Source organism: Loxodonta africana, chromosome 18, assembly GCF_030014295.1.
Source record: "Loxodonta africana isolate mLoxAfr1 chromosome 18, mLoxAfr1.hap2, whole genome shotgun sequence".
NCBI classification, from domain to species: domain Eukaryota; kingdom Metazoa; phylum Chordata; class Mammalia; order Proboscidea; family Elephantidae; genus Loxodonta; species Loxodonta africana.
Genome location: NC_087359.1, coordinates 14,835,320 through 14,858,174, shown reverse-complemented (window position 1 = coordinate 14,858,174; position 22,855 = coordinate 14,835,320). Strand labels below are relative to the sequence as shown.

The 22,855-nt window shown below is 50.3% G+C and overlaps 1 protein-coding gene across 1 annotated transcript in view; it reads right to left on the bottom strand.

The window, feature by feature from the left end:
- Positions 1-22,855, bottom strand: part of DNAH17 (dynein axonemal heavy chain 17) — a 115,124-nt gene that overhangs the window by 5,143 nt on the left and 87,126 nt on the right. The window contains exons 65-75 of the mRNA XM_064270638.1: positions 21,778-21,982; positions 20,575-20,739; positions 18,741-18,881; positions 18,260-18,430; positions 15,643-15,765; positions 14,417-14,610; positions 7,848-7,996; positions 6,948-7,075; positions 4,853-5,080; positions 3,305-3,496; positions 94-273 (exon numbers count right to left, since the gene is read on the bottom strand). Of these exons, the coding sequence (XP_064126708.1) occupies positions 94-273; positions 3,305-3,496; positions 4,853-5,080; positions 6,948-7,075; positions 7,848-7,996; positions 14,417-14,610; positions 15,643-15,765; positions 18,260-18,430; positions 18,741-18,881; positions 20,575-20,739; positions 21,778-21,982 (1,876 nt within the window). The remainder of the gene's footprint in view (positions 1-93; positions 274-3,304; positions 3,497-4,852; positions 5,081-6,947; positions 7,076-7,847; positions 7,997-14,416; positions 14,611-15,642; positions 15,766-18,259; positions 18,431-18,740; positions 18,882-20,574; positions 20,740-21,777; positions 21,983-22,855) is intronic.

Genomic DNA, 22,855 nt, shown 5'->3' with positions numbered 1-22,855 from the left:
GCCCCCTTGGCCCGGCCACCCTGAACCTCTGCCCCCATGCCTCCCCTGGTGACAGCGTGTCTAACCTGGTACCCGGGGGCTGCCCCGCCTCACCTTGTAGTCCAGGTTGGGGGGCGTCTGGAAGCCAGGGGCCAGCAGCACCTCACCCTCCAGCATCTCTCCCCGGAGGTACTCTGCCAGGTACGTCCTGCATAGCCGGCGGTCCCAGTCATCCGTGATGTGACCACCGTACATGATCTCCCCGAAAAGGTAGCGGAGGTCATCCCAGGGCACCTGAGGAGGGGGAGGCCATTAGGGAAAGCCACCCCACGTACAACAGTTCGGAACCTTGCGCGGTGCTGGGCCATCTTCACGAGCCTGGTGTGTTGGGAGTCCATTGCTGGCTATGGAGTCGGTCCATCCTGGGGAGGGGGGGGTTCCCTCATTTTTGCTGCCCCTTCGTTGTCCTCATGTTTGTGTGATTTGTCTCAGGAGTTTATACTCAAAATGTTATTCTTTCAATGATACTGGTGAGGAGTGAGCCTCTTGGCTCAAGTAGACACGTGAGACTATGTGGGCAGCTCCTGTCTGGCGGCGAGATGAGAAGGCAGAGGGGGACAGGAGCTGGCTAAATGGACATGGGGAATACAGGGTGGAGAGGAGGAGTGTGCTGTCTCATCGGGGAGAGCGGCTAGGAGAACATAGCAAGGTGTGTATAAGTTTTTGTATGAGAGACTGACTTGATTTGTAAACTTTCACTTAAAGCACAATAAATTAAAAAAAAAAAACAAACCACTTAATATGCTCACAGTGATGCTTAAAGGCAAATAGTCCCATTTCCCAGAAATAAAATTAGTGCTCAGAGACAGAGGTGGGTTGAAAATTTTATGTGTAAGACCATATTCCCTACAGAATAAACGAGCAATTAAATTATTAAAAAAACGTTATTTTTTCAACTATCATTTTGTGACTTAAGAAATACCCGGCGTAAGTATATTCTGAGCGGCTTTTTCTGCATTTATTTGTTGTGGCGGCAGCTTGTTTTTTTTAGTCGTGGTAAACGGACAGGTAACCAAACGCTGGCTATTTCAGCGACCTTCCCACGTCCAGTGCAGCCACGTTATGCTCATCACGTCGTCCAACCAGCACCCTGGGGCGTGGTTTTTAAACGGATTTTTGGGAGTTCTCCATGCGTTCTGGATACAGATCCTTCGCCGGTTACGTGTGTTGCAGGTACCTTCTCCCAGCTTGTGGCCTGTTTGTCCACTTTCTTTATGCTTTCTTCAATAAAAAACTCTAATTTTTCAAAACTTGTGGTAAATCTGTAGCTAACGAAACATTTGCCGTTTCAGCCATCCTCACACGAACAGTTCAGCATCACGTTCAACCATCGCCATTAACCCTTCCAAAACTTTCCCATCACCCTTCACAGAGGCAGTTTCTGTCTTTCTTGTAAGGCGGAGGTGACTACACCACCCGCCTTCACTGCCCCCACGTGCTGCCTCCTAGGGTCAGTCCTTTCAGGGGCCGGGGCAGCGGAACTCCTAACAAGGCATGGATGCCATCTGTTTCCTGCGCCCCCGGATAGAGCCCCGAGTGCTGATTAGAGATACCATCGCCAGGCCTGCCCCTGAGAGTCGGAGTCAGTGGGTCTGTGTTTTTAACAAACATCCAGCTGATCTCTGTCTTCCGGCCAGTGTGGGAAGCACGGCTGGACTCCTTCAGTCGAGCTGGGGGGAGAGGATGGGGCTGCGGGACACAGCCCACTCCACTGCAGGCCTCCGCAGGAAAAGGGTGGGGGCTGGCAGTGTGTCCGCAGAGGGGGAGAGGCCTCCGGGGACACAGGGAGGCCAGGCCAGGGCGCTTGGTGCAGGCGGCTTGGTCCTGACACCCTGCTTATCCTCAGGAGGTCTGGGAGCGGCAGGGCCCTGACACCATGGCTGATGGGACACAGTCCACTCCAGCAGGCTCTCCGAGTTTTCTGGGCCGTTTTCATCCCCCTCGGTTTGTAAGGGGGAGCTCGCGCCACGGCCCTTTTAGCTGTAGATTTAGGAGCCAAGAGCGAGCAGGGTGAGCCCCAGGGGCGAGGAGGGCACAGCCTCCATGGGGCCCCTGAGGTGGGGCTGTGTTAGCGCCAGGCTTTAGGGTGTCACATCACTGACCCTCCTCACACCCCACTTTGTAGATGGGGCAGCTGATCTGGATGGGGGACGCATTAGGACCCAGGGCTGCACAGCTAGCAAAACAGTGTGGAGGGCTTGAGCCCTGCGAGCTGACCCCAAGCCGGTGTACCTGACCTTCAGCGTGTGTTCCCCAAGCTGTTTCTAACCTTCAGGCGTGGATTCCCCAAGCTGTTCCTGACCTCTAGGCCGTGTTCCCCAAATCATGCTCCTGACCTCCAGGCGTGCGTCTGCCACCCGTGTCTCCCCACCTGGCCTGCTGTACCCTCCCTGTGGACTTGTTCCCTGAGGACAGGCTGCCCTCAGTCCTCTGTGGCAGCTGCGCGTGATTTTACACATTTAATTTTCGATAAAACGGAGTACTCCCGTCTTTCCAGGGAGGTGTTTTTGACCCCTCCTTTCCCAAACCTGGGCTCTGTCTTTGACACTGACAGCACTCCCACCGGCGGTGAGGCAGGGGGCCACTGTGTCCCATCTGTGTGCCAGCAGCCCCTCGATGGCCCCGGACAACCTGCTTTCTGGGGCCTGTTCAGGTGCAAGCAGAGCAGGCAGACATCACTGGCCTGGCCCCCAGGGGTGGTGATAACACAAGAAAAACTGCCAAAAGGTTGACGACGACGCAGGAGGGGTCACAGGACTGGGTCAGAACGTTACACCAGGCTGCTGGGGTCAGAGGTGGTTCTGTTTTTCAGATTTTCTTTGATCTACGAATTGCATTTAATGTCTTTTAAACATAAGACAAAGAACAACATAAGAGACAAAGAAATAAAGAAAGAAGAAATGGAAGAAAGAAAAAGAAGGAGAGAAAGGAAAGGAAGGACAGAAAGAACAAGAAAAAGAACAAATAAAGGAGGGAGGAAGGAAGGGGGGGAGGGAAGGAAAAACCAAAACCCAGTTCCAACTCAGAGTGACCCTACAGGACAGAGTAGAGCCGCCCCATAGGGTTTCCGAGTCAGTAATCTTTATGGAAGCAGATACCACATCTTTCTCTTGTGGAGAGGCCGGTTAGCAGCCGAGCGCTTTAACCACTGCACCACCAGAGCTCCTTATGGGTGGAAAGGGAAGGGAAGAGGAAGAGTGGAAAGGGGAGGCGAGGGGAGGGGAGGGAATCCCATCACACCCTGGGGTGTGACTTTGTGTCTGACCTTGGTGTTGGCCTCCAGATAGTTGTAGAGCACGTTGATGGAGATGGTGAGGTCCCCGTTGTTGAAGGGGTACGACCTGTTCCAGCCCTGGGCTCCAAACTTGCGCCTCTCGGCCACCACGGCGTGGAAGTAGCACAGGGCAAACAGTATGCACTTAAACTCAATCTCCTTGGTGCACATCTCCAGCGTGTCCTAGGTCACGGGGCCAGACGTCAGCCAGGTGAGACAGGCAGGGGGAGCTTCACAAGCGGCCCCAGCTGGGTGGGACCCTGGCCAGGCGCTTCACTGGGGGTGTGGGATGGGGGGGCCGGGAAGGGGTGGGCTAAAACTCATGGATCATCATCCGAAAACAAACCGACCGGTCTGTAAAGGCTGACAGAACATTTCCTTTGTCTTTGTTTCTTTCAGAAATGCAGTTTTATTGCTTTTTAAGTACTTATTACAAGTCAAATTAGGGAGACCTGGTGGTGCAAGGGCTAAGCACTTGACCGCTAACTGAGAGGTCGGTGGTTCAAATTCACCAGTGGCTCCAGGGGAGAAAGACCTGGTGATCTGTTCCCATAAAGGTCACAGCCTAGAAAACCCTGTGGGGCTGTTCGGCTCTATCACATGGGGTCGCTATGAGTTGGACATCTATTCCACGTGGGTGCCCAACAACAAAGCCAAATTATTTATCCTGCCTCCTAATAAAACATTTCCCAATTCCGGACATTTCAAGACTTCTTTAATGAAAAATAATGTTCCTTTGTTATTTTCAGCATTTCTCTTCACTTACATACAAACGCTATCCCCCAAGTCTTTAAAAACAATCGGTAACGTCTTCCTAGAAGGGATGGGGACAGCTCAGTCAACCCATTCTTTTTCACGAGGCCCCAGGGAAGGCAAACCCAGCCCAAATTCTGAATCTAGACCCCTGGGTTTGTGAGATTCCACTGTGTTAATCTTTGTACAGTGGTGGTTCAGTACTAGAATTCTCCCCGTCCATGCGGGAGACCTGGGTTCGATTCCCTGCCAGTCATCTCATGTGCAACCTTCACCCATCTTTCAGAGGAGGCTAGGTGGCCCAGTGGTTAAAAGCTAGCTGAAGCCTGGAAGGGACCAGGCAGGCCTGTCTCCCAGCCCTCAGTGATGGCACCGGGGAAGAGCCTGGAGGGGATGTTGGGGTAACTGCGCCCCTATCTGCTGCCCTTCCCTCCACGGTGTGCCAGGAAGTGCAGCTGTTTCGTCCTCCTAAAGGCCTCAGCACCCCACCTCCCAGCCTAAGTCTGGACCAGGTGCCACTCCTGTTCATTGGCCTTGGAACGGGCTGGGGGCTGAGGACCAGGTTCCCATACCCCCCTCCATCTGTCATGGACAGATACTTCTGCAAAATACAATAAAAATGAAACACTAAAGGAAAAAGAGATCACGTGCCTGGACTCACAGCGATGCTACAGCGCCGCACAATCCACTGCGTGCCTGCTCTTGGTTTCTGGGTGATTGCAATCACAGAGCAGCAGCTGGCAGTTTGCGCCCTTCCCTGGCCCCGAGCACCCGTGCCCACCCTACCTGGGTGAAGAGGTCCAGGGCCTTGTGCAGGTTGGCGTGCATGCCGGTGGGTGGCTCGTTGGTGATCTTGATGGCGTTTTCCAGAATGCCCTGGGGGATGATGTGGGACTCAGGGCTGGGGGCCGGCTCGGCGCTGATGAACACCCGGTAGTCCTCGTGGCTGCCCATGCTGTACCGCTCCACCTTCTTGTCCAGGGTGCTCAGCCAGCGTGCCACCAGGTGGATGTTCTGCGGCCAAAACCAGTGCCTCACTGCCTGCCCTGGGCCCGCCGCCCGCCCTCACCAGGTGCTGCTTGTGCTGGGGTCTTTCCAGCTGGGCAGCCGAGGCCCCAGAACTAATTCCTGCCCCACCAGTTCACGCTGTCCAGCCTGGCATCCTCCGAGAAGTGTAAGGCAGAGATGATGTGGTTCCCCACCCCGCCTCACCAGCAGTTCCCCTCTGAAAGATTTGGGTGGGAAAGAAATGATTCAAAGCTGAGGTCTCTGCAGTGGGACCAGACCAGACACTGGATTGAGGCCAACACAAAGTGCAGGGTCCCTGGAAGTCAGGGCAGGGCTGGAGGGGGGTAAGTGCAGTGAACCACTAGCTAGAGGGGCCTCGGGGGGGCTCTCAGGTTGAGGAGGGGTGGTCCAGCTATGGCTTAACTAAACGTGGAGAGCAAGCATCCTCGCCCATGTGGCCATTACTGCTTCCCCTAAGTGGGGGAGGGGGAGGAGCAATGCTTCTGTCCATTCGGTGGTTTTGTCTTGTCTCTTTAATAATAGGTCTTTAAGGGATACTGACCTAAGCCATGGTATTTTCAATCACTTCATATGCATGCGAAAGCTGGAAAATGAATAAGGAAGACTGAAGAAGAATGAATGCCTCTGAATCGTGGTGTTGACAAAGAGTACTGAATATACCATGGACTGCCAGAAGAACGAACAAATTTGTCTTGGAAGAAGTACAGCCAGAATGTTCCTTAGAAGTAAAGGATGGTGAGACTACATCTCACATACTTTGGACATGTTGTCAGGAGGGACCAGTCCCTGGAGAAGGACGTCATGCTTGGTAGAGTAGAGCGTCAGCAAAAGAGGGGAAGACCCTCAAAGAGATGGATTGACGCAATGGCTGCAACAATGGGATCAAGTGTGACAACGATGGTGAGGATGGCAGAGGACCAGGTGGTGTTTCATTCTGTTGTACATGCGGTTGCTGTGAGCCGGAACCGACTCGATGGCACCTAACAGCAACAGTAAGGGGTACTCTGCTATAAGCCTTGGAGTCTTTCTCAATGAAAGAATCTACATCGCCACTCGAGCACACGGTGTCCCTCACCGTGCAGTGCACTCAGGCAGATGTGCAACGCCGTGGACATGTGACAACCAACCTCCTTGAGTGGCTGTAGGATTCTCATCCACATATTTGAATGCAAGTCCCTGTGATGGTTTATTTTGTGTGTCCACTTGGCCAGGCTACGGTTCCCAGTGGTCTGGCCCAACACTAGACTAGTTGCTGTTCTGTAATGTAATCTAATGCAGTGGAGTGTAGTCACCTTGCATTATGTAATGTAATCAATCAGCTGAAAGGGGAGCTCCTTAGGGTGTGGTCTGCCTCCAGACTATAAATAGATATTTTGGCAGAACTAACTCTTTCTCTCCACTCTGCACTCTTCCTGTCGCCCGACCCAAGGATCTTGGGATGCACACCTGCAGGAATCTCCGGCTTGCTGCCTGACCCTGGGATTTGGGGCTTGCCAGCCCCCAGCATTGCGTGAGTCAATTCCTTGAAGTAATGCCTCTCTCTATGTGCATGTATCTCACCGGTTCTGTTTCTCTAGACAACCCAAGCTGAGACAGTCCCATAGCCTGATTTCTGTTAGGTCTTCAGGCTCCATCCCAAGAGCCCCATTGCTGTGGAGTCCAGTCCAACTCATAGTGACCCTACAAACAGAGTAGAACTGCCCCATAGGGTTTCCAAGGAGTGGCTGGTGGATTCAAACTGCTGACCTTTTGGTTAGCAGCTGTAGCTCTTAACCATTGCGCTCCACCCAGGAAGGCAAAATTCAATTCCCACGGCTGCCTTGCACCCACGCCCGGGCCCGGGACCTAGTACCTGCAGAATGACCCAGTGCCCTTTCTCTGCGGCCACGTCCAGCGCATTCTCGGCTACCACCTCTTGTCCCTGGCCCAGGGACACGTTGTGGAGCTTCCCATTGTCTATGGTAAATCCTAGTTTTTTCCCTAAAGGAAACAAAAACAGGACAAACTCAGGGATGATTAAATGCCAAAGACGGTGGCTCCAGGACCCTAAGCCCAGAGTTCCACACACCCCACCCACTTTTTCACTGTGCTCAAGCACACAGAACAAAATTTACCGTTTCAACAATTTTAAAGCGTACAATTCAGCCACATTTAGTACACAGTGGTGCGTTACATTCCATAGATATGGATTCAAACAATATTTGATGTTTTATGTCTGACTTCTATCACTCAGCATAATGTTTTCAAGGTTCATACATGTCATAGCATATATTAAGACTTCACTCTTTCTTATGGCTATGTAATATTCCACTGTATGGATGGACCAGACCTTGTTGATCCATTCATCTGTTGATGGACACTTGAGTTGTTTCCACCTTTTGGCTATTGTGAATAATGCTGCAGTGAACATCGGTGTACAACTCTCTTTTTGAGTCTCAGCTTGCAATTCTTTTGGGTATATACTTAGGAGTGGAATTGCTGGGTCATATGGCAATTCTAGGTTTAACTGTTTGCGGAACAGCACCTGCAGTATTTTACATTTCCACCAGCAATGCTCAAGGGTTCCAGAGCCTCTGTATCTTCGCCAACACTTGTTATTTTCCACTTTTAAAACTTATAACCATCCTAGTGGGGGTAAAGCGGTATCTCACTGGGGCTTTGATTTGCATGCCCCTAACGAAAAAAAAAAAATTTTTTTTAAAGACTAGTTCTCGCTGCATTGATGAGAATGCCGATTGCTGGCTACTCTTACCCAGAGCTTCCACATCTTTCAAGGGGTCGACCCCCGGGGAGAGGATGAAGAAGATGGGTGTGGAAGGGCTGCTCTCCTCGTAGGACTTGGAGAACTCCACGCTCCGGCCCTCTACGAACTTGCTGCCCATCTTCTCCTCCACGAAGTTCCTGGGGGGATGTGCTGGGTCAGAACAAGGACTGGGGCGGAGGTGGGGGGGGCGGGTGGAAGAAGGAGAGCTGTGCTCCAGATGGAAGGGCCTTTTTCTCAGCAGCCTTTCTCAGCAGAGAAAGGTCTCTGGCAGGAAAGCCAACTGTTTACAGCAGCTTTTCATTCTGCAAGGAGAAGGGTGTTGGGGTGGGTGTGTATTCCTCCTCGGCTTTTTATTGGTTACGGACACCCTTTGTGTCCCCTGTGGGGCCCTGAAATGTGCTCTTCCTTCGAGCAACCTAATGCACAGATGGTGGGAAGCAATCTCAGTGAGCTCACGTTACCCCACTTTTCAAAGGCACTCAAGGTCAACCAGGAGGGCAGGCAAGAGGCTGAGGGGGCCGGAACAGGCAACTCCTCAGGGTACCCAGGTGTTACGGATTGAATTGTGTCCCTCCACCCCAAAAAATGTGTGTCAACTTGGCTAGGCCATGATTACCAATATTGTGTGTTTGTCCACCATTTTGTCATCTGATGTGTTTTCCCGATGTGTTGCAAATCCTATCTCTGTGATGTTAATGAGGTGGGATTAGTGGCAGTTATGTTAATGAGGCAGGACTCAATCTAGAAGATTAGGTTGTGTTTTAAGCCAATCTCTTTTGAGATATAAAAGAAGCGAGCAGCGAGACATGGGGACCTCATATCATACCACCAAGAGACAAGGGCCAGGAGAACAGCGTGTCATTTGGATCCAGGGTCCCTGTGCTGGGAAGCTACTCGATCCAGGAAGACTGATGAAAGAATCTTCTCCCAAAAGCCAAACAGAGACAGAAAGCCTTCCCCTGGAGCTGGCACCCTGAATTTGGACTTCTAGCCTCCTAGACAGACTGTGAGAGAATACATTTCTGTTTGTTAAAGTCATCCACTTGTGGTATTTCTGTTACAGCAGCACTAGATGACTAAGATACCAGATGACTACGTCTTGGTGCCAGGTGGCTCTCGGACCCTTAGAAGCCCGCCTGTGATTCCAATAAAGGGATTGGGTTTTAGCAATTTCCTGTTTCCCACCCATTTCCTATCTGCCGTGTAGACAAGGGCTGCAAGAAGGAGCAGAACAAGACCAGCCTGTTTGTCTCCTGGGGATTTGCCCCAATTGGGAGGTATCTGAGAGGAGTCCCTGGGTAGCACAAACAGGTAAATTCTCTACTGCTAAATGAAAGGTTGGAGGTTCGAGTCCAGCCAGAGGTGCTTCGGAAGACAGGCCCGGCAATCTATTTCCGAAACATCAGCCACCGACAACCCTACAGAGCACAGCTCTACTCTGACACGTGGGGTCGCCATGAGCTGGGGTCCACTTGGTGGCAACTGGTTTGGTTTTGGTTTTAGTTTGAGAAGGGAGTTCAAATTATAGCAGTTTTTGGTGAAAAAAAAAATTTTTTTTTTTTTTTTTTTTGGTGAGCTCAAAGGATCACAAAACACAGACAGTCAGAAAAATCACAGACACAAAAGGGCTTTTGAAGACATGGAAGTGCTTCTCTGTGTCAAGCCCTAACCTGTTTCTAACTCTACCCCAGTGAGCCAATCGAGGAAGTAGGACAGGGAGGCCCAGACCATCCTCTTCCGGAAATTCTAATGTTATTGGGATGACATGTGGGTTGCAGATGCCCGCCCTTCTCCCTCAGCTGTGGACAGCTGAGCTCACTGGATTCCGAATGACGTGCGTGAACTAAAATTAGAAGATGTCAATGGCCAGTCCAGGATGGTAGCAAATGGCAGCATTCCCGGGGGTGAGCCAGGCTCGTCTGTGAGCAGTTGAGTGTTTGAGTGCGCTGAGTACGTTGGAAGACTTTCCGATGGACCTGTCCACTCACAGGCTACCCCCAGCTCCCCCAACTCCTCCCCTCTGATCTAATGGGGGGGGTCTGAGGGATGGTGCCAGCGCTGGCCTCTCCATTCCCTGGGGACTTTCTGAGGACACCTTTAGCTGTCGTTCTTTTCTTTCACCGGCTTCCATACAGTGTCCTGAACAGATGCCGACTCCAGTGGGAGAGATCCTCCTGACTGCTCCCATAACCACTCCTGGTTCCTTTTCTCTTCTGTCCGAGGGAAAACAAGGCAAAACAGTAAAGTCTGTGAACAGGCAGTGATGCGACACAGGCCCCTCCTTTGTCAGAGGAGAGTTCTGTTAGGGATGCGGGTGTTGTGGGAGAAGTCTGGCTGCTTCCAGGGTGCTAAGAGAAACAAAAAGGAAAGAAGCCCAAACAACCCACGGACACTCTGAGAATGAACCCTGGGCACGTCTCCTTGGTAAGCCCTGTCTTCCTTCCTTTAGCAGCTCGGTCCTCTTTCCCATAGTGGCTAGATCGCAAGGGGCCACCTTCTCTCCACCCGAGGGGGTTGGATGGATGTCACAGACATTGTGTCTACCATGGGACCCAGTGCAGATGCTGCATGAGGTTCTTGGATGTTGCTGCTCCTGAAGTCCTTGTGTCAAATGATGGCTCCAACAGGAGAGAAGGGAACAGGCATGAAAGGCTGCAACACTGGATTGAGGGTGGCATTTCCCGCCCAGCAGGCCACAGTTGGGACAATTTGAAATTGCTCATGAAATTAGAATGGTTCTCTTTGTGAATTACCAAAAGTGGACAAAAATAAGATTATTTTAAATTTGGCCATTATTATGGATTGAATTGTGTTCCCCAAAATATGTGTTATAAATCCTAACCTCTTGTCTTAGTCTGGGTTCTCTAGAGAAGCAAAACCAGTGAAATGTGTATGTATATATACATAGAGAGAGAGAGATTTACCTCAAGGAAATGACTCATGCCATTGTAGAGGCTGGCAAGACCCAAGTATGCGGGTCAGGCGTCAGTCTGGAGGCTTCTCCCGACTCTCATAGCTGTAGGGGCTGACGAACCCAAGATTGGTAGGTTAGACGGCAGGCCACTGGCTCACAGGCTTTGGGGGCTGATGAATCCCAAGATCAGTGGATAATATGGCAGGCCACTGGCTCAAGTCCCAAAAACCAGAGGTGAGAGGTGATGACAAGCTGGATGCAGGATCCAGAGCAAAAGAGAGTGTTGCCAGAGCATTGTATATGCATTGTATGCAGGCCACAGTCCCAAGGAAAATCCCTTACATTAGATCACAAAATGGTGGATAACTACATCATTATATGACTACCAAATTACATCATTACATACTTGCCAAGCCACTGAGAATCATGGCCCAGCCAAGTTGACATATAATATTAACCATCACATTCTACCCCTTGTCAACTTGCCACCTGTGCACATCTCCTTAAACCACATACAATCTTTAAACAAAGACAATTATAAAGCCATACTTGTGCCTAACATGATACACTAGCATGTGTACAACTGAAAACGCACTAGCCCCCTTTACATCTTATATTTTACAAAAGATGAAGAAAAAAAAATTTTGCTGTCCATCCCACATATGTATGTGTATAACAAAACAAAGAAGAACTACTCATAACTATTAGAGTCCTCATTTCTGCAACTGGTCCCTTAATCATAACTGATATTTAGAACGACCTTCTTCTACTACCCATTGTGATTTCCTTTGCCCTCAGCAAGCACCTCAGCCGGTCGTAGTTCTTTGCCTGGTGGGGTGACCCAAACCTTCATTCCTGAAGGGTCTGGGCCATTAGTAGTCATGTCAGAATTGGGCTGCTGTGTTTTCCATTGACTTTAATTACAGGCCATGGCAGTATTAGGAGACGCCCTAAGGGGTCTCGTGTATTCCAGGCATACTCTCCTTTACCTCCCTTATGTAGTATCAATCTGATTTCCTGTTGGTAATCAGGATCAATCACACCAGCCAATATGGTAACACCCTTCTTTGCCTGTTGATCCAGAGGTATAAGGAGCCAAAGCGGCCAGGTGGCATTCTTAACTTCCAGTTCAATGGAATCCATGTTGTGCCTCCAGGTGGGAGCATTCTTCCCTTTGGGACTAAGACCTCTAGACTCGCAAAGCATAGTGGGTCACTAAGGGTGATAGTGAGTGGTGCCACTCCCATTTCTACCCCTTGATTCCTGGTCCCGTGAACCCTCGCAATGGGAGAAACAGCACCATATATTGGATGCTGGTTTAGGGCATACACTGCCTCCTGGAGACCATTGCCCCAACCCTGCAAGGCGTTGCCACCTAGCTGGTGCTGTAATTGTTTCTTTAGAAGGCCATTCCATTGTTCCATCAAGCCAGCTGCTTCAGGATGATGGGGAACATGGAAAGACCAGTGAATTCCATGATTTGGGGCCCACTGCCGCACTTCATTTGCTGTGAAGTAAGTCCCTTGATCTGAGGCAATGCTGTGGGATAACATGACGGTGGATAAGGCATTCTGAGAGTCCAAAGATGGTAGTTTGGCAGAAGCATTATGCGCAGCGAAGGCAAATCCGTATCCAGAGTGTCTATTCCAGTGAGAACAAAATGCTCCCCTTTCCTTGCTGGAAGTGGTCCAGTGTAATCAACCTGCCACCAGGTTGCTGGCTGATCACCTCAAGGAATGGTGCCATCTGGGGACTCAGTATTAGTCTCTGCTGCTGGCAGACTGGGCACTCAGCAATGGCTGTAGCCAAGTCAGTCTTAGTGAGTGGGAGTCCATGTTGCTAAGTCCATGCATAACCACCATCCCTGCCACCATGGCCCCTTTGTTCATGAGCCCATTGAGCAATGACAGGAGTGTCTGAGAAAAGAGGATGACTGGTTTCCACAGAATGCGTCATCCTACCCACTTGATAAAATCCTCCTCTGTTGAGGTCACCCTTTGGTGACATATTCACATGAGACACAAATATCTTCACTTCTTTGGCTCATTCAGAGAGGTTTATCCACATACCTTTTCCCCACACCTCCTTGTCTCCAATCACCTTCCTTCCAAGTCCCTCACCATCCAGCCAAACCAATGACCACATCCCATGAACTAGTATATAATCACACATCTGGCCATTTCTCCTTCCAAGCAAAATGAACAACTAGGTGCACTGCTTGAAGTTCTGCCCATTGGGAGAATGTCTCTTCACCACTGTCCTTCAAGGAGGTCCCAGAAAGGGGCTATATATTTATATTTGTGTATGTACAGATAGAGATTTATCTCAAGGAAATGGCTTATGTGGTCGTAGAGGCTGGCAAGTCCCAAGTCTGTGGGTCAGACGTCAAGCTGGAGGCTTCTCCTGACTCATGTAGCTGCAAGGGCTGACGAACCCAACATTGGCAGGTAATGTGGCAGGCCGCTGGCTCAAGTCCCAAGAACTGGAGGTGAGAGATGATGACGAGCTGGGTGCAGGATCCAGAGCGAGAGTGAACTTTGCCAGAGCATCGTACATATATTGGATCCAGGCCACACCCCCAAGGAAGCTCCCTTACATTAGATCACAAAATGGAGGATAACTACATCATTACACAACTGCCAAATTACATCATTACCTAACCGCCAAATCACTGCGAATCATGGCCCAGCCAAGCTGACCCATACATAACATTAACCCCTATACCTGTTGATGTAATTCCATTTGGGAATAGGGTTTTGTTATGTTACGGAGGACATGTCAGTGTAGGGTGTGTCTTAAATGAATCCCTTTTGAGATGTAAAAAGAAGAGAGAGGCAGAGAAGCACAGGAGCCCAGATGGGGGAAAGGGGGAGCCATGCCACAGGGAGATAAGGAACAGAAGCTGAAAAGAGACAAGGACCTTCCTCAGAGCCGACAGAGAGAGAAAGCCTTCCCCTATTCCCCTAGAGCCGACAGAGAGAGAGAAAGCCCTCCCCTAGGCCCAGTGCCCTAAATTCTGACTTCTAGCCTCCTAAACTGTGAGAAGATAAATTTCTGTTTGTTAAAGCCACTCACTAGTGGCTAATTTCTGTTATAGCAGCACTAAAGAACTAAGACAGCCATTAAGGGGTTGCAAGTCCCCAAATGTGGGTGGCTTTGCCTTGTTTTCTCCCCCCCCTAAATCCTAAAAGGACCCTATCTGTATGTCCATGGAGGTCAGAAGTGTCTACACTTTTATTTTTTTTTTTAATCCTGGAGACTCACGTGGGGATCTTGTTTTCCTGCCATACAGCACAGATGAGCTGAGGCCAGTGTCCCACTCACCATACTCTGAGACACTAAAGGCTCATGAGAGCTCAGAACTGGAATCCTGCTTCTGTCCCTACAAGCTAACTGGGCAAAAGACTGAACTTCCCTGAGCCTTACTGTCTTCGTCTGTAAAATGGGGAAAAGAAACAAGCTGTGAGGATTAACTTAAGTGCTTCAACTGCCCAGCCCAGTGGCATGTGGCTGATATCCCATCCATATCCATTTTCCTTGGAGAGGGATGGAACAGATAGGGTAGGAGAGAGCAGCACCTGTCACCCCGGGCGCCTGAGCCTGCGGCCACTGCACCCCCTGGGCGGCAGCTGGGGACACTCACTTGACGGCGTAGGTCATGCGGTCTGGCCGCATGCACCGAACCATGCAGAGTTTCTGCAGGGCCGTCTTGTTCTTCCACTCCTTGGGGAAGATCTCCTTTTCTGGGGCCTCAGATTCCACTAGCTTCTTCCACCGCTTGGCAGACCCCTCGATGTCACTGTCCAGGTTTTTGAACTCATCCATTTCCGAGAGGGCCTGGAGACACATGTGACAGTGTACTTGACCCTTCCAGCTCTGCCCTAGTCCCGCTGGATGCCACCCGCCGAGAGTTCCTTCAGTTAATGCAACCAGGAGAGGCTGTTCTCTTAGGAGGGGACCAGGCAGCAAGCCTGAGGGGAGGGAAAATTTAATCCAGGGACAGGACGTCATCTTCCATTTGGGAGGCTTATTAAGGGATGAGGATCCCTGGGGGGGCAATGGCTAAGTGCTTGGCTGCTAACCGAAAGGTTAGTGGTTAGAACCCACCAGCAACTCCACAGGAGAAAGACCAGTAGATCTGCTCCTGTCAAGATTAAAAAACCAAACCCATTGCTACTGAGTAGATTCCAACTCATAGCGACCCTATAGGACGGAGTAGAACTGCCCCATAGGATTTTCAAGGCTGTTATCTTTGTGGAAGCCGACTGCCACATAGCTTTCTCCTGTGGAATGGCTGGCAGGTTTGAACTGCCTACCTTTTGGTTAGCAGGTGAGCGCTTTACCACTGTGCCACCAGGTAGCCTGCCTCCTAAAGATTTCAGCCTAGAAAGCCCTATGGGACAGTTGTAGAGCTAGGAGTCGGAGTGCACTGGGCCCCTCCCAACAATGACTTGAAGGGAGGATGGGCTTCTCAGTGGACTGTCTGTTTCGGGTCTTTTGACTAGAGACATGACAACTTTGGGGCCCCTGAGTGTGGGGCCCAGGAATCTGAGGACTGACCTCTGCACTTTCCTGGAAGTGGGAGGTGGAGGAAGGGACACGCTCTGGCTCCCTGGGGCTGGCCTCTCAGCGTGCGTGAGGCCAGCAGGGGACTTAACCAACGCCATAACTAAATGGGAAGGACGAGTTTTTTCTGGACTGGCCACCGGCCCATCTGGTTTCGCATCCCTATCTCTGTGGCTGCCTTGTTGCGCGGGCTTTTACAGGCCCGTGGCGCCTGGTAATCTGGTCTTGTAAACATCCTCTGTGCTACCGGGAAGGGCTCGGCAGCGGGAAGAAGGTGGGCGGTGTCCCCACTGTGGTACCAACCTTGATGCCGCCCCACCCCTGATTCAACAGGAAGTCCACAGGGGAGACCACCCCCGCCTTGAATGGGAACCGCAGCAGGAAATCCAGCTCCACCGGGTTTAGCTCCTTCTTCATGGACAGAACCTGTGGGAAAGTCAGGGAACAAACACTCAGACTGTCGTCCTGGCAATGGTTGTCCTGGCAACGGGGGGAGGTTAACCACCCTAGAAATGAGGGCTCCCTGGCCCCCAAACTCCTTGTCCTGCACTCTAGGGCTGAGACAGACCACTCTGTCTTCAGCTTGTCTTTTCTTTTTTTATTGTGGTAAAATACAACAACAACAACAAAAAAAACAAACCCATTGCCGTCAAGTCGATTCCGACTCATGGCGACCCTACAGGACAGAGAACTGCCCCATAGGGTTTCTAAGAAGCGCCTGGTGCATTTGAACTGCTGACCTTTTGGTTAGCAGCCGTAGCACTTAACCACTACGCTACCAGGGTTTCTGTGGTAAAATATAGATATAACCTAAAAGTTACCATCTTAACCACAAGGTTGTGCAGCCATCATTCCGATCTAGCTCCTGAGCATTCTCATCTCCCCCAAAGGAAACCCTGTACCCACTAACAGTCACTCCCCATCCCCCTCCCCCAGCCCCTGACAACCACTGAGCTGCTTTCTGTCTACAGGTTTGCCTACTCTGCACATTTCACATGAATAGAATCAGGCGGCCTTTTGTGACTGCCTTCTTTCACCCAGCATAGTGTTTTCACGTTTTACATTGCAGCACGTATTAGAACTTCATTCTTTTTATGGCCGCATAGCCCTCCACTGTATGGGTGGACCACATTGTGTTTGTCCATTCATCGGCTGAGGGACGTCTGGGTTGCTGCCACTTCTTGGCTATTGTGAACAGTGCAGCAGAGAACGTTGATGTACAAGCTTCTGTTTGAACACCTGTTCTGAATTTTCATGGGTGTGGTCCTAGGAGTGGCATGTCTCGGTCCTGTACTAACTCTATGCCAGTCCTCTGGGCCCCTGGCAGGCACCATCCTGGTCATGATGAAGGGGCTGTGTTGGGCAGCCTAAGATGGATGGCAGGGGAGCTGGTGGCCATGGTCGCTGCTGTCTCCTTGACCAAGTGCCCAACACCCCCTCCTCAGACTCCAGGCGGTTTCTCCAGAGTTAGACTTTCTTTTAGTCAAACAAAAGGTTCTTTGGGCTTGAAAAAAATGTTTTCTGTCCTGAACATTAGGGGGACACGAGGAACCCTTATCGAAATGACCTCCCACAGAGTAGAAAACTCATATTGAACCTGTTATTTCGAAATACTCACAGAAAAAAGAAAATGTCATTAATTAAAAAAAAATTTTTTTTTGGACCCTATTAATTCAAAGTTTGAGTTTGGATTGAAAGCTAGGTTTATATCTATGCCCAGACTATCTGTAAAAGGAGTGTTTCCTAACAGGACTTAGAATGCACTGTAAACCCAAGGGTGGGGGGGGCCTGTTTAATCAATTTAATGCAACAACAACCACAAAAATCTACACATATTTCAGGAGGACTGAACACACAAGGAAGGGTATTTATCTAGCAACATATTTATTTCCTGAAGCAATATTATTCAGTATCCCCGTGGGCTAAGCCTTAACGAGCACTGTTTACTTAGCCCTTGCTGTTAGGTGCTGTCCAGTCGATGCCGACTCTTAGTGACCCTGTACGACAGAGCAGAACTGCCCCACAGGTTTCTTAGGCTGTAATCTTTATTGGGGAAGGCACCCTGGGGGTTAAGAGCTCCGCTGCTAACCAAAAGGGTGGTGGTTTGAAAGATGTGGCAGTCTGCAGGGGCAGTTCTCCCCTGTCCTATAGGGTCGCTGCCAGTCTGAACTGATTCGATTGCAATGGGTTTGGTTGTCTTTTAATCTTTATGAGAGTGGATCAATCAGGTCCTTCTCCCGAAGGGCCACTGGGTGGGTTCGAACTTCGGACCTTTTGGTTAGCAGCCAAGCCCTTAACAGCTGCATCACCAGGGCTCCTTAAGCTCTGCTTGAATGTAATAAGATGACAGGTCATTTGTAAAATGCTCTTTAGTTATATCAACCTCTGCCTTCATGAGCTCTCATTGAGAACAGATAAGGGTGAAATACATACATAAATACATAGCAAAAAAAAGAACCTCACAAATTTTATCTATCTATGTTCAAGGTAAAGATGATGTTTTAACAGTGACGGAGAAAGCAGCTGCTTTAAAAAAAAAAACCAGAGAAAAAAACACAGGGAATGCTGCGATATCGGAGGTTCAGAAATGTTTCCGTTGTTATTGTGATCTTATTGCTGAACATGACGCCTATCACACGTAAAAACTCCTGTCTGCACTCTTCCAAAAAAAAAAAAAGGAAAAAAAAAAGCCCCCACAGAGCACCGGGACTCAAAAGCCAACCCCGGCACGTTCCACCTCGGCATGTCCGGGACTTTATGAGTCTCCCGGGGACCTTGTTGAAATGCAGGTTCCCACTCACTGGGTCTGGGTCTGGGTCAGGGCCTGAGAATCTGCATTTCCATCAGGCTGGGGGTGTTGGGGGGGATGCCCTGTTGCTGGTCCATGGACCACACTTTGAGTGGTGAGGGCCAGTGTTACCTGGAACGCCACTTGTGCCAGGAAGATGAGTTTGTCACGCTCAAAGAGGCCCCGGGCAGTGTACATGAAGACGGAGTAGGTTATCTCGTCTGTCAGGTTGGTGACGCGCTGCTTCACCTCATCAGCGGGGGCCGTCTTCTGAATGGCCTTCTCGAATACCACGTTGAAGGCCTGGGGAAGAGGGGCCGCCAGCGTCATTGTGGTGCTGCCCAGGTGGGCTTGCTTGGTTTGCTTTAATTGCAGGGGAGGGCCCGGTGGGCGGCACTGGGGGGAGGGAGGGGTAGGGAGCCCTGCTGTCTGGGTGGGAACAGCTCTGAACGCTAGCGTTGGACAGGTCCGGAGTCACCCTAGTCTGAGCCCGTGCCCCTGGCCCCCTTTCTGTACCATCTGCAGCCTTGGCCTAGCGTGCCCCCAGAGGGTAGACTAGATGGCCATGGACACCAGGCGCCCCTGGACCCAGACCACCTGGATGCAGGTCTACCTTGAGAGAGAACTGGTAGATGGGGTTGATTTTGTTGAGGTCATTGAGTATAAAGTACAGCAGAGACGCCCTCTCTGCGGCCGGGCGGTAGTTTTCTCTTGCCTCGTTAATTTTAGCTTCTGTGATTTTTGCCTCTTGTACCTCAAAACGAACAAAGGGGACTTGAATGCAACCAGCCTGTAGGTGGTGTCTGTGGCCCCACCAGGGCTCCGCCGCTGTCCAGAGCACTTTTGCTCTCTCAGAAGCCACCCTAGGGAGCCTCGGAGCGGATGGCTGGGCTGCCGGGCGTGGATCTGTGACCCTTCTCCCCGCCCCGAGCACTCTGGGGTTTGCTCATGTCGTCATGCCTTCTTTTCTCAGCTGCCAAGCCACCTGTGTGCTCCAGCCCAGGGTGCGAGGCAGGGAGCGCTTCCGATGGGTCTTTTTTTTTTTTTTAATTGTACTTTAGATGAAGGTTTACAGAACAAACTAGTTTCTCATTAAACCGTACACATTGTTTTATGACACTGGTTAACCGCCCCACGACATGTCAACACTCTCCCTTCTCAACCTTGGGTTCCCTATTACCAGCTTTCCTGCCTCCTCCTGCCTTCTAGTCCTTGCCCCTGGGCTGGCGTGCCCCTTTAGTCTAGTTTTGTTTTATGAGCCTGTCCAATCTTTGGCTGAGGGGGGAACCTCAGGAGTGACTTCATTACTGAGCTGAAAGGGTGTCTGGGGGCCATCTCTCAGGATTTCTCCAGTCTCTGTCAGGCCAGCAAGTCTGGGCTTTCTTTCTGAGTTAGAATTTTGTTCTACATTTTTCTCCAGCTCTGTCCGGGACCCTCTACTGTCAGAGCAGTCAGTGGTGGTAGCCGGGCACCATCTCGTTGTACTGGACTCAGTCTGGCGGAGGCCGTGGCAGATGTGGTCGATTAGTCCTTTGGTCTAATCTTTCCCTTGTATCTTTAGTTTTCTTTATTCTTCCTTGCTCCCGAAGGGGTGAGACCAATGTTGTATCTTAGATGGCCGCTCACAGGCTTTTAAGACCCCAGATGCTAGTCACCAAGGTAGAATGTAGAACATTTTCTTTATAAACTATGTTATGCCAATTGAGCTGGATGTTCCCTGAGACGACGGTCCCCACAGCTCTCAGCCCAGTAATTCAGTCCCTCAAGGAATTTGGATGTGTCTATGGAGCTTCTGTGGCCTTGCTTGGATAAGTTGTGCTGGCTTCCCCAGTGTTGTGTACTGTCTTACCCTTCACCAAAGTTTCCACTTATCTGTTGTCTATTTAGTGTTTTTCCATCCCCACCACTCCCCACACTCATAACCATCAAAGATTGTTTCTTTTTGTACGTAAACCTTTTCATGAGTTTTTATACCAGTGGTTTCATACAATATTTGTCCTTTTGTGATTGACTTATTTCACTCAGGATAATGTCCCACAGCTTCATCCATGTTATGAGATGCCTCACAGATTCATCGTTGTTCTTTATCGTTGCGTAATGCTCCATTGTGTGTGTGTACCACAGTTTGTTTATCCGTTCATCTGTTGATGGGCATCTCTGTTGTTTTCATCTTTTTGCTATTGTGAACAATGCTGCAATGAACATGGGTGTGCATATGTCTATTCGTGTGATAACTCTTATTTCTCTAAGATGTATTCATATATTCCTAGGAGTGGGATTGCTCGAACAAATGGTATTTCTATTTCTAGCTTTCTAAGGAAGCCCCATATCACTTCCCAAAATGGTTGTATCATTTTGCACTCCCACCAGCAGTGCATAAGAGTTCCGATCTCCCCGCAGCCTCTCCAACATTTGTTATTTCCTGTTTAAAAGTTTTTTTTTTTTACCTTCTCCTCAATCTCACTGGCCGTGTGTTTCGTGGTCTCCAGATTTTCCACCAAGGCCGTGTCTCCTAGGAAGTTCCCCGACGCGGCTGACAGACGGGCCAGCAGAGAATCTTCCAGCTCTTTCAGGACAATCTTAAATTCGTTTTGAGACTTGGTGAGGTTCGCCTGCAGAGATGGCAGAGACCCAGGAGCAGAATCAGTCGTGGACGTGTCCTCGCCTCTGACAGTGGTCCATCGGGACCTCTCTACAAAGGCTAAGTGCGCTTGGTCAAGGCCCTGGGTTTGGAATGGGAGAAGTGATGTCAACCCTGGAAGACTCCCCACCCCCATCCCCAGCAGTACAGTGGCCCTGCTCCTGGGCTCTGTGGCTTCCTGTCCCTGGAGTCCTCGGGGCAAGGGCGTGGGGCCGTGTGGGGAATATGCGGAGATGTAGGGGCCCTGGACTCCTCTGAGCTGATGTGTGGCTAAGACAGAGCAAAAGGAAGTCGCTGCCGAATGGAGGCAGCAAAGACATTCCCATCAAGTAGCAGTGGGTGTCTTGGAGCTGTCTGCATGTCATCGTGCAGGGGCAGTGGTGGCTCAGTGGTAGAACTCCCCCCTTCCACACTTGGGTTCAATTCCTGGCCAACGTACCACATGTGTGGCCGCTACCTGTCTGTCAGTGGAGGCTTGCTGTTGCTAGGATGTTGAACAGGTTTCAGGAGAGCTTCCAGACTAAGATGGACTAGGAAGAAAGGCCTGGCTATCTACTTCTGAAAATAACCAATAAGAACCCTATGCATCACAAAGGTCAGATCTGCAACCTATCAAGGGGATGGCGCAGGACCAGGCAGCGCTTTCTGTTGTGCATGGGGTCGCCACGAGTCATGGCATTTAACAACAAAAGTATGTCACTGTGACTCCTGTTCTTTAAATGAAGCAATCATTTAATTTAGAATTAAATCTGGGTGCCTGATGACATGGCAGCTGGGAAAGAAAAAATGACTTGCTCTGTTGTATATGAAAATATCATTCAGTGTGAAAAGCCCAGGCCCCTCCAGAGAGAAGCAATGAGACACACTGGAGTAGAGGCCGGGGTCAGGGAACCTCACACAGACCTGGCACCCCCTCTGTCCTGGGGCTCTCAGCCTGTCTTTGCGCAGACAATTCCTACCTCACATTAATTCCAACCTCACATTAATTCCAACATCAGGGCCCCCTTACCTTCAGCTGTTCTAGATCTGGGCGCTCTTTGGCCACCACAGCAGCCAAGAGTTGGTCTTCGAGTCCATCCCTAGTGACCAGGAAGTTGATCAGGGTGCACTGAGCTTGCATCTCGGGCTTGTAGTGTGGGTTGAAGTACTTGGTGTGCAGGATAAGGCGGAATTTGGGGTGGTACTCCACTTCCTTGTCACCAATCTTAATGAATCTGGTGAGGGGAGGAAAGGGTTACAGTTTCACAAGCCACCTTGCGCCTGGTCTGAAGCTCCTAGACCTGCCTTTCAGATCACCTTCATCAGCCAAGCTCCTGCTCTGATGCCAGGGATCAGGCCTGGTGGCTGTTCCTGGGCCAAGCTGCTGCCTTGAACCTTTCGTGTGGTCGTTGGAAAAGTCCTGTGACTTCCTTTGCTCCATCATCTGTGATATGGATCCTTGCGGAAGATGCACCTCCTCTTTTCTCTGGCTGGGTTGTTCTTATCCTTGTAGCAGTGGTTTCTCAACTCTGGCTGTACATTATACCCAACTGGGGAGCTGTTACAGACACGGTTTGCCTGGACGCCACCCAGAACCCACTCATATCAGAAAAGCACCAGCATTCCAGTTCTGAGCGTCGGTATGTTCCAGAAGCCCCCAGATGATTCTGATGAGCAGCCGAGGCTGGAATCCTGGATCTGTAGGCTAGATCTGCTAAGCCCTCTGTGGGGTCATCTCTCTCTGGCTCCCTAGCTCTGCTTTCCTCTCTTCCTGGCCCAGGTCACTTTGGGGGGCTGTTGTCTATCTGCACCCCCTGAATGCTACCACTTAGGCCAGGGCCCTCTCTGACCTAGGACATCAGCACACGACTCGCCACCTCTGTTCCCAGCTCCTGCACCCACCTCAGCATTTACAGGTGGCTTACATTAACTCTGACATTGACATCTTTTAAGTTGATTTAATTATTTTCTGTTATAAAAGACAAGTTCAATGTCCAACAACAAATGAATGGATAAAAAAAATGTGGTATATCCATACAATGGGAGGAGCCCTGGTGGTACAGTGCTTAAACACTCTGCTGCTAACCGAAAGGTCGGCGTTTACCAAA